The sequence below is a fragment of the Miscanthus floridulus genome, chromosome 2 (assembly GCF_019320115.1).
Source record: "Miscanthus floridulus cultivar M001 chromosome 2, ASM1932011v1, whole genome shotgun sequence".
Classification (NCBI taxonomy): Eukaryota; Viridiplantae; Streptophyta; class Magnoliopsida; order Poales; family Poaceae; genus Miscanthus; species Miscanthus floridulus.
In genome coordinates, this window is record NC_089581.1 from 12,775,851 (window position 1) to 12,788,039 (window position 12,189).

A 12,189-nucleotide genomic window follows, 5' to 3' on the forward strand; every position below is an offset into this window, starting at 1 on the left:
GACATGTCCGGCAGCGGCAAGGGCGTCTGCACCGTGCTCGCCATCTACAACGCCATCACCAACCTCTCCGGTACGCTCGTGCCCACGGCCCGCCGCCGCCACCGTGCTACTCCTCCACCCGCATTGCCTGGATTCCTGATGGTGATGGTTTTCCTTTACCGATTCCTGTCGTCCAGCCACCGTGTTCGGCAAGCTCTGGAGGCTAGAGCCGCTCGCGATGGCGAGGAAGGTGACGTGGACGCAGGAGATGGAGTGTCTGCTCTCCGTCGCGGACTCCATCGTCGAGCTCACCCCCTCCATCCATGAGCTCCCCGAAGGCGGCAGCCAGTTCAAGGTCATGGTCCCGCGCCCGCGCAGCGACCTCTACATGAACCTCCCCACGCTCAGGAAGCTCGACGCCATGCTTCTAGCCATGATTGATGGGTTCAAGGGGACGGAGTTCTGGTACGTGGACAGGGGGTCATGGTCGAGGACAGCGGGGGCCTATTCCCGTCGTCCTCCTCCTCGTCTTGTGGCCGGCCGTCGGTGCGGCAGGAGGAGAAGTGGTGGTTGCCCTGCCCACGAGTGCCGCCCAAGGGGCTGTCCGAGGATGCGAGGAGGAAACTACAGCAGAGCAGGGATTGTGCAAACCAGATATTGAAGGTGGCCATGGCGATTAACAGCGATGTGCTCGCGGAGATGGAAATCCCCGAAGTGTTCCTGGAGACACTGCCCTAGGTAAAATACTTATAGTTACGGATTCACTGGTACCAGCCAGTATATCTCTTGCTATCCATGTGGTGTGCTTGCTACATTGTACTTCAATCCCTGGTAAAAAAAAGGACTAATTGCATAAAATCCCTGTGAAAGGGACCACTCACTTCCTATCATATACGCTTGTAAATGTAGAGCTCAGTTAATGTATTTTAATACAAGTTTGTCGAGTGAACGTGCTGGCCATCAGTTATGGCAATGCGTTTTTTTTTGCATGATCAAGTGTTGTCACTCTAGCTGTCATCAATTCTAGGTTCTAACCCATTTTATCTCCAATGCAAGCCCGTGGTACCTCCAGTTATTAGCGTCATGAGGAATTAGTTGATGACTGGAATATGATAAGGAAAAGCTTAAAAAAGCCATAACTATATACCCTCTTGTATTTCATTGAGTGTGAATATGTCATGTTGTGCGGGATTATAAATGCTTCTTTTTGAAGGCCTAATTGCATAAGTTAGACATAGCAACTGTCCAAACTTCCTAATCCGGAATAAGATTTGCCTTGTTTTGTTTTAGATTCTTGTCCAGAGAATCTGTATGTAGGGAAAAAGAAGTATGCAAGACATGCAAACATAATCCTCTATATTTTTTCGTTAGTTGATTGTAGTTTGAATACTGCACCTCCGTTATTCATACTTTGAATATACTTTGAATATCCTTGGGAAACTCATGGGCTAAGGAATTAGCCATTTCGATATCCCCTGTATTTTGTTTCTGATGTACTGCCTTTGGAGAAAATTCATATTAGCACGGGCACTATACTATTCTCTTTAATGCATAATATCCACCTATCAGATGTGGTACAAATTAAAATGTTTTTTACTTATAGAATGCCAATAATGACAATATGCTCTCTGGCTTTGCTTACAGGACAGGCATATTGCTTAAATAAAGATCGGAGGTAAGTGATCATTTTTCTCCTCCTATAAACGATACATAATTATGCTATTTTTCTGCTACTCCCTGTTTATAAAGTATGTAATTCTAAAACATGGTTCAGATAAGTATCATGACACATGGTTCAGCCAGGACTGAGTTCCAGATAAGTAATCTGACATGTATCAATATGAGAGTTACAGAATATCAGGTAAGTAATGTGGAACACCAGTCTAGGGGTTCCCTTCATCGCCGTGTCTCAGCTCCGTACTCAGCTTACCACCCAGCATGTTTTGTAAAATAATGAAAATTTGGCATTGGTGGAGGCTGTGTTAGTTTGAGTTGGATGCTTGGCATGTGGAATCCGGTCAAGCAACTAATGATTGTAATTTGTACACTGACATTGCCTTATTTTTTGGCTTGATTGGGCCTTGGTGGTGAAATCATATGTTATATTTCTGTTGACCCCTGCATTTATCGAAGATCATAGCACTTCATTTATCTAAGCTTGTCGTTCTTAATTGAACTTCATTCTGTTTTTACTAATCTGTAGTACTGATAGAGTAGCCATTGCAGGACCAAAATGTCAGTCGAATGTTTGGGATGTCTGGACATCACCTGAAGTAAGAAGACAACATTGGCAGATCGGTAGCGGTAGCAAGAATTAAGAATTTTTGTTTTATACCTGGCTAAATGTTTATGATGTTTTTTTGGTTAAATTTAGCTGTATAATACACATTCTCTAAATGGTGTATGTACAGGACAAGTTTCTATAATATACTGAGAATGATGCAATGAATTGGAATCTCTTTTAATTGTCTTGCTGTACTCTATTTATGTGAAGAAGTACCACCGTAGTTTGGTTGTTTCAATGTGCATCCTTAAAATAAAGCCGTGGCGTTAGCACGGGCACTATACTATTCTCTTTAATGCATAATATCCACCTATCAGATGTGGTACAAATTAAAATGTTTTTTACTTATAGAATGCCAATAATGACAATATGCTCTCTGGCTTTGCTTACAGGACAGGCATATTGCTAAAATAAAGATCGGAGGTAAGTGATCATTTTTCTCCTCCTATAAACGATACATAATTATGCTATTTTTCTGCTACTCCCTGTTTATAAAGTATGTAATTCTAAAACATGGTTCAGATAAGTATCATGACACATGGTTCAGCCAGGACTGAGTTCCAGATAAGTAATCTGACATGTATCAATATGAGAGTTACAGAATATCAGGTAAGTAATGTGGAACACCAGTCTAGGGGTTCCCTTCATCGCCGTGTCTCAGCTCCGTACTCAGCTTACCACCCAACATGTTTTGTAAAATAATGAAAATTTGGCATTGGTGGAGGCTGTGTTAGTTTGAGTTGGATGCTTGGCATGTGGAATCCGGTCAAGTAACTAATGATTGTAATTTGTACACTGACATTGCCTTATTTTTTGGCTTGATTGGGGCTTGGTGGTGAAATCATATGTTACATTTCTATTGACCCCTGCATTTATCGAAGATCATAGCACTTCATTTATCTAAGCTTGTCGTTCTTAATTGAACTTCATTCTGTTTTCACTAATCTGTAGTCTTGATAGAGTAGCCATTGCAGGACCAAAATGTTAGTCGAATGTTTGGGATGTCTGGACATCACCTGAAGTAAGAAGACAACATTGGCAGATCGGTAGCGGTAGCAAGAATTGAGAATTTATGTTTTATACCTGGCTAAATGTTTATGATGTTTTTTTGGTTAAATTTAGCTGTATAATACACATTCTCTAAATGGTGTATGTACATGACAAGTTTCTATAATATACTGAGAATGATGCAATGAATTGGAATCTCTTTTAATTGTCTTGCTGTACTCTATTTATGTGACGAAGTACCACCGTAGTTTGGTTGTTTTAATGTGCATCCTTAAAATAAAGCCGTGGCGTTAGCACGGGCACTATACTATTCTCTTTAATGCATAATATCCACCTATCAGATGTGGTACAAATTAAAATGTTTTTTACTTATAGAATGCCAATAATGACAATGTGCTCTCTGGCTTTGCTTACAGGACAGGCATATTGCTAAAATAAAGATCGGATGTAAGTGATCATTTTTCTCCTCCTATAAACGATACATAATTATGCTATTTTTCTGCTACTCCCTGTTTATAAAGTATGTAATTCTAAAACATGGTTCAGATAAGTATCATGACACATGGTTCAGCCAGGACTGAGTTCCAGATAAGTAATCTGACATGTATCAATATGAGAGTTACAGAATATCAGATAAGTAATGTGGAACACCAGTCTAGGGGTTCCCTTCATCGCCGTGTCTCAGCTCCGTACTCAGCTTACCACCCAGCATATTTTGTAAAATAATAAAAATTTGGCATTGGTGGAGGCTGTGTTAGTTTGAGTTGGATGCTTGGCATGTGGAATCCGGTCAAGCAACTAATGATTGTAATTTGTACACTGACATTGCCTTATTTTTTGGCTTGATTGGGGCTTGGTGGTGAAATCATATGTTACATTTCTGTTGACCCCTGTATTTATCGAAGATCATAGCACTTCATTTATCTAAGCTTGTCGTTCTTAATTGAACTTCATTCTGTTTTCACTAATCTGTAGTACTGATAGAGTAGCCATTGCAGGACCAAAATGTCAGTCGAATGTTTAGGATGTCTAGACATCACCTGAAGTAAAAAGACAACATTGGCAGATCGGTAGCGGTAGCAAGAATTGAGAATTTATGTTTTATACCTGGCTAAATGTTTATGATGTTTTTTGGTTAAATTTAGCTGTATAATACACATTCTCTAAATGGTGTATGTATAGGACAAGTTTCTATAATATACTGAGAATGATGCAATGAATTGGAATCTCTTTTAATTGTCTTGCTGTACTCTATTTATGTGACGAAGTACCACCGTAGTTTGGTTGTTTCAATGTGCATCCTTAAAATAAAGCCGTGGCGTTAGCACGGGCACTATACTATTCTCTTTAATGCATAATATCCACCTATCAGATGTGGTACAAATTAAAATGTTTTTTACTTATAGAATGCCAATAATGACAATGTGCTCTCTGGCTTTGCTTACAGGACAGGCATATTGCTAAAATAAAGATCGGATGTAAGTGATCATTTTTCTCCTCATATAAACGATACATAATTATGCTATTTTTCTACTACTCCCTGTTTATAAAGTATGTAATTCTAAAACATGGTTCAGATAAGTATCATGACACATGGTTCAGCCAGGACTGAGTTCCAGATAAGTAATCTGACATGTATCAATATGAGAGTTACAGAATATCAGGTAAGTAATGTGGAACACCAGTCTAGGGGTTCCCTTCATCGCCGTGTCTCAGCTCCATACTCAGCTTACCACCCAGCATGTTTTGTAAAATAATAAAAATTTGGCATTGGTGGAGGCTGTGTTAGTTTGAGTTGGATGCTTGGCATGTGGAATCCGGTCAAGCAACTAATGATTGTAATTTGTACACTGACATTGCCTTATTTTTTGGCTTGATTGGGGCTTGGTGGTGAAATCATATGTTACATTTCTGTTGACCCCTGTATTTATCGAAGATCATAGCACTTCATTTATCTAAGCTTGTCGTTCTTAATTGAACTTCATTCTGTTTTCACTAATCTGTAGTACTGATAGAGTAGCCATTACAGGACCAAAATGTCAGTCGAATGTTTGGGATGTCTAGACATCACCTGAAGTAAAAGGACAACATTGGCAGATCGGTAGCGGTAGCAAGAATTGAGAATTTATGTTTTATAGCTGGCTAAATGTTTATGATGTTTTTTTTTGTTAAATTTAGCTGTATAATACACATTCTCTAAATGGTGTATGTACAGGACAAGTTTCTATAATATACTGAGAATGATGCAATGAATTGGAATCTCTTTTAATTGTCTTGCTGTACTCTATTTATGTGATGAAGTACCACCGTAGTTTGGTTGTTTCAATGTGCATCCTTAAAATAAAGCCGTGGCGTTAGCACGGGCACTATACTAGTTGAGTATAGTTACCCCAACAACATATCTCGTTTAAGACTTGTGTGACTGCACTTCAATCCACCCCAATTCTCATGGATTAGGAAAAATTGAAGGATTATTTGGATGCATCCACATGTGTTGAGGTGGATTGAAATGTAAATTAGTTTAATTTCTATCTTAATCTAGCCCAACATATGTGAATTGAGGTGGATCAGTATATATAGCCAAACAAGTCCTGGGGTGGAAAATTATACATGCAATTTAAGGTGGATAACAATGAAACCAAACCATCCCTTAAATTTTTAGATGGGGTTATGAGTAGATCTCATTGCCTATTTGCCAACCCTAGAAGTGAAGGACATGCGACGGTGGCGATCGGGGCTGAATGCAACATCAGGCTCCCCTGATTGCAACATGAGGCGGAGAGGGGGCGCTCGAGCCCTCCTACCTCCGTCTGAACAATGGATCATGTTAGATCTGCACTACTAGATCATCTTAGATTCGTCATTGACGGTGAAAGATGGCCAGCTAGCAAGGTTTAGACAGGGTCCTAGGAGCGATGGTTGGCGTGGTAACGTTTGTTGTTACGAGTTATTTAGTTTATTTTCCCCTCAATCCCTTTCAATTCCCATGAAAAATGGGTTTATCAATGAAACCCTAGCTAAAGGCGGGATATGAGCAATGGTGAGGTGGCATGCATGGATTAGCTCGGGGGATTGAGGAAGGAGAGAGCAATTGTAGAAGAAGCACGGCAACCGTTGAATTCTCATCTATCAGCTGAAAACTTGGGCACCAGGAGGGCTTGAATCACGTCATACGGTACGTTATTTTACCATCAGGAGGATGAAAAGGAGTTCTCAATTTCTTTTACTGGTCACAACGACAGATTTCATTTTTGATTTTTTCACAAACAAACGAGTGATTTATTCGACGATGCACGACGACACAGAGCCTGAACACGAGCACTAATAAAAGCTGAGTTCCAAACTGTGACTGGGCACACCGTACGGAGATTCCGTGTATTTACACTTGCATCTAAACCTACACACGTAACGTACACTCTCATCCTATTTCCGCCTAAACCAACGGCGCCAAAAACATTTCTCATTCCTGAGCTCTGCGTCGCGTCTAGAACACTTCCTGCTCCATCGATCTCCGGCGCGGCCACACCGTCCGACCAAGCGCCGGCGAGCGACTCGTCACCACCAGAGAGACACACATGCCGGGTGGAGGCTCGATCTACTCGCTCTCCGGGATAGAGGTCAGGTCGGGGGAGAACCTCGACGACGCCCTCCCGCCGCGGTACGCCACCCTCCGCTTCTGCGCCGCCACCACCGCCGGTTTCGCCGCGACGGGCGAGCAGACCGCGTCCGCCGCCGCGTACTCCTCCTCGGGGACCGGGAACACGAGCGGCGCCACCGCGCCGCGCCGGCGGCGGCGGCACGGCGAGGACGGCTGGGCGGCGGCGGCGGCCTTGACGAGCGCCGTGCTGGCCCTGACCGCGAGCGCGGCGACCTCGTCGCGGGTGAGGCGGCGGCGCTGCATCTCGGCGGGGAGCACGAAGTAGATCTGCCCCGCCTGGAGCTCCTCCCCGGGGTCGACCACCGCGACGGCCACGGGCCCCCCCTCGAACGCTATCCCGTCGGCGTCGCAGAGGAACCACGACCCCTCGCCGCCGGCCGCTTGCAGCGCCATCGCGGCGGTGGCCGGTGGGGCGTACTGCCGGAGATCCCCGCTGGGGAGCACTACCCTCGCCGTCGCCGCGCCCTCGTCCGCCGCGTCGCACGACACGCAGATGCCCATTGTGCAGTGCAGCGAAGCAGTAGGATGTGTGTGATCTTGTGTATGTTGCTGCTGCTTCGGTCCGGTCTGGCTTGCGGGCCGCGCTGTCCTTGAGCTGTGTCGCTTGGCGATGGCCGATGAGGGAGGAGGACTCGAAGAGGGCGGCTATATATAGTGGGAGGATGATGGAGACGAGGGCGGGGCGGCAGAGGCCAGAGGGTGAAGTGTCCTGTAGCCTCGAGTGGAGGCAAGACAGGCTGGAAGGTTTGCAACGAGCGAGGCCACATGGATTCGCGTGCACTGGGCGGGGTCAAAGAGAGCGCAGGGCCAAATATCATGCCGGCTACAATGCTGCTTCACTGTCCAAATCAAATATTTATTTCTTTTAATTGAGCCGTGAAGAACTAAGCACGACAGAGTGAAGAACTAACGTTCCGTTTGTATACCGATGGATTCCAAGAATCCAGATAAAAAAATGTCAAAATCTCGAAATCCCTTCCAAACACCTTAGGATTCTAGAGAATTCTTACACGTATAATCCAATAAAACCTCAGAGATAACTTTTATCTAGAATCTAGATTTTATAATCCCATCCAAACATACACTAAGTATGACAAGGCATGGTATCATTTCAAAGGTTTATTTATTTGCTAAGCGTAAAACATGCAAATTCTTTTCAAGCTTTTTGGCGCCACTTCGAAGTTCCGACATGGTTAGAGCGTGCTAGAGCAAAATTTCAGATCGAAAATGTGTGAAGCATAGCTTGTTGGCAACTTGGTATCCTGGCGATGTTTCAGGCTGAAAATGAAAAATAAATTATTTGTCACTTGTCAAGTGGAGAGTCCGGCATTTCTGGTAGGGAATGAACTTTATCCACTAAAAGTTGAAAGTTAAATTTTGCAACTCACGTTTTGAATCTAAAGCAAAATTTTCACATTAAAATGTTAAAGTGTGAAATTTCATGAGCGCGATCGAAACGGCTTCTTGGGGCTGTGTTGCAGCTGCTAGTGTTGTCCACCCCTCCCACACAAATGGCTAAACAAGCTGCACCAACCAGCCAACAGCAACAATTCAGCAACAACAGGTACAAAAGCAAGCCGTAGAAAATCAATATTGGCAGTGTTGTTCAGCTAGCCAAAACAGATGCAGAAAAACTAGAAACGAGTAGACCCAAAGTGCTTATGATGCAAAACCACTCTACCCACCCCAACTAATTAATCTAGGCTCATTTCCTTTAGACACATTTCCAACTGCAAATATTAAAGGTAACAATGTTTTGGCATTGTTCTTGTAAGTTCACTCTCGTGGAGGCCAACCGTAAACTATTATGAACTAAAGGGAGGCACTGAATTGAAAAATTATCCACCAATTGAAAGGTTTATGTGTAAACTACGGTGCAATCAAATATTGTAGATATCTATACAATACAACCGGTATAAAAGGAAATACAAACAAGTAACTATGTGAGATTACCTACAGAAAAAGGCTAATAAGAACTAAAAACCTAGTGGTCGATTGAGCAACCAACAGCATGCATCTCCCCGCTTGTCCACTACTACAAACTCCACATTTATGTACTCCATCGATGGTCACAAGAACACACTACTGTAAAAATTATCGATCACATAGGACTAGTCAGTATCAGTAGTCACTACCACATAGGACTAGCCGCCTCGAATTCTAGTTACCATCTTTTATTAATATTTTTTGACAGGCAAGCAGAACATTTACCGAATTACTTCCTTCGTTCCAAATTATAAATCGCTTTGGCTTTTTTGATACATTTATTTTGCTATACATCTAGATGTAATCAGATGTCTAGATACATAGCAAAATAGATGAACCAAATAAATCAAAATGACTTATAATTTGGAGCGGAGGGAGTACTATATTAGCACAATTAAAGAAAAAAAAGAATTATAGGCAAACCCTTTCGACTAACTCTATGACCTTACAACGCAAGTTGTACAAAAAACGTCGGCTAAAGGAAGACCACCACACATAGAGTGACCTAACCATCTTTAATTAATATAACTGTGAAATAGTGTTGCTATGGTATTCGTATCGGTCAAGTATTTTTATTTGACTAGAATTGTAGAAAATATTAGCAACATTTGTATCTCCAAATAAGTTTATTATAAAAGGGATAATGGTGTTCTTACCCTTGTCCAATAAGCCAATTGTGATTTTGCCCCTACTTTTTTAACTTTGTGTTTTTACCCTTGTTATTTTAAACTGAATGGTCCGTTTGCCCCTGCTTCTCACGTCCGTCAAATTAACATGGATTAAACGAATTAAAAAAATTCCAAATATGAAAAGCAAGGGCTAAATGACCATAATGCCACTTATCCTATCTCCCCATCCATCCTAGACTGGAGCACGGGCGTCGTCTGTCTGCATCGGGCTCGGACTGTTCGTGAGCGCGGGTTTCCGATGGCGGCGGCTGCAGAAGCACCGAAGGGGAGGCCGTGGCTCCAGAGCGCGGGCACGGGAAGGGGCTGCCTCCTGGTTGTGGGCGCGGGGCCACGGCTCTAGGTGCGGGCACAAACTTCCTCCAGGCGCTGCGCCCGTGCGAGCATAGCCGGCGGGCTTGAGGGAGAGGGAGGACCTCCTCGCCCAGATCCACGCCGCCGGAGAAGGAGCAGAGGAGCTCCTCGGTCCCCGTGCCACACCGTCGTTGGAGGGAGGAGATAGGGGGCTCCTCGTGCCGCCACCGGATCCGACGTCCCCACGCCGAGCTGCCACCGGAGTTTTGACCGGGAGTGCATTGGTTCTCGCTTAAAGCGTGTCTGCTGCGCTATGCCTGCAGGGACGCGTTTGGGCCATGGTGGTCGCTGCAGCTGCTGACGCGGAGGGGCCGGAGGACGAGGACGAGGACGAGGACGAGGAGGGCGGCGGCGGTGTACCCCAAGATGGCGCGGCCGCCGATCCTGTCCGTCGCGCTGCCGTCCGACACCGGCCGCGTGCTCAGCATCCAGTCCCACACCGTCCAGGTCCATCGCCGCTGCCCTGCCTGATCCCGTCCTGTCATCCATCTGTTATCTGGGTTCCTGCTTGCTCCCCTCGATGATAAGAGGAGCCCGGACTCTCGGACTCTGCAACTGCCTCTATGTCTCTGCATGGATTTTGATTCAGAGTAGGAATTGTTAAGCATTTTCATCTTCTTATTTCATAGTATGCTCTTCTCATTCCCTGATTGCTCCAATTCAGGGGTATGTTGGCAACAAATCGTCCGTCTTTCCCCTGCAACTCCTCGGCTTTGATGTGGATCTTATTGAAGGACTGGAGGCAAATCAGTTGCTTCATTATACCCATTTATTAACAGGTGAAACTTTCATAACTTCTTTTAACTAGACCTGCCCGCCCTTCATGTCTAGGAAATAGAAAGTTGATTAATTGCTTGGTCACTGATGATATTTCGCCATGATAGCAAGCAAAAAATCAGTGCCATGCTGTTTATGGTTCTCAGGTTATATAGGCTCAAGGCCTTAACAAGCAAGAAACCGCTGATCGATTTGGTAAAGAACAAGTTCATGAATGGCGTCACAGTTATGATATTCCTCCCCCAAATGGAGAGAGCCTTGAGATGTGTGCAGAGAGAGCAGTTGCTTATTTCAAAGACCAAGTAAGGATATTATCAGACACTGCTATTTCAGTTTACATGTTGCTTTGTATGCTTACAAAAGCCAGATGCTGCAAGCTTTGGTTTTGAAACTATGGTTAGCCTTCAATTATCTCTACCAACTAATTCTAAATATGTTTCTGTCGGCTGGCGGAGAAGATGAAGCGGGACGGGGACGTCGGCCTCTGCGCCGACTTCGGGAGGTTTCACCGGGAGAAGGCGGCAGTGTCCAGTCGCTGACGATCCTAGCCTTAGCTTGTAAATGGAGAGGTGTATGTGTGCAGCGTGATCATTTACATCTGGTTTCTGCTATACAGGAACTAATCTGAGACCAGAACACACTGAAACACGGCAGAGTCCAGTCCACTGTCTACATATGAATCGATCTCTGTAGCATCTTATGTAATCTCCCATCCCAGGATCATGAACCTTTTGGTCCCAAAATTTTGAATATTTATCAATATTAAATCTGAGTTCAAATAATTGCAAGTTGTGCCAAATATATTTGACCAAATTTAATCAATTGTCAGCATACAATAAAAAAGTCTAATTCTAAATCAGGGTAAAATCACAATTAGGCATAACAAATAGGGGCAAAATCGCATGGGCATTCATGTCCTTTTGTACAAAGTTTAACACCGTTAGGGGTGGATGACGGAGCAGGGGCAAACTGGTGCTTCATGAACGGCAGGTAAATTGACAAAGTAAAAAAAATAGGGGCAAAATCATAATTTCGATATAAAATAAGGGTACAAACGCAAGAGCCCTATTATAAAAATAGTTCAACGATCTATCTAACGATACTAATTAGATACTATAAAATATTAATATTTTGTTGTATATATATTTGGTCAAATTTAAAAACATTTGTCTCCTTGGAAAACGAGAGCAATATTTATTTTGGGACGAAAGAAGTATATGACATGCTCGTTCAGAATACGCTATACTAGACAATGCTGGCTTTATTTCACTTAGAAATAAATTGAAGCTGGGGAAACCTTTTCTTAAAAGTAGTTAATATATAAAACTAAGGTCACGTTGGGGTCTCATGGTGTAAAGTTGAGCCATCTCATAAAAACTTTAGAGCACACGAGTTAAAATGGTCCGAACAAGCCCTAAGTACATGTATATATCCCTGCTCCTAAAGCATCGTATCCA

General features: G+C 43.6%; 1 protein-coding gene across 1 annotated transcript; it reads right to left on the reverse strand.

The window, feature by feature from the left end:
- Nucleotides 1-6,561: 6,561 nt before the first annotated feature.
- On the reverse strand, nucleotides 6,562-7,531 carry LOC136537959 (uncharacterized). Its single transcript, XM_066529937.1, has one exon. The coding sequence runs from the start codon at nucleotides 7,428-7,430 to the stop codon at nucleotides 6,867-6,869; it is 564 nt and encodes a 187-aa protein (XP_066386034.1). The 5' UTR covers nucleotides 7,431-7,531; the 3' UTR covers nucleotides 6,562-6,866.
- Nucleotides 7,532-12,189: the final 4,658 nt, after the last annotated feature.

What these genes read in the sequence shown, in the direction of transcription:
- LOC136537959 (XM_066529937.1), bottom strand. Translation starts at nt 7,430, where the DNA reads ATGGGCATCTGCGTGTCGTGCGACGCGGCGGACGAGGGCGCGGCGACG.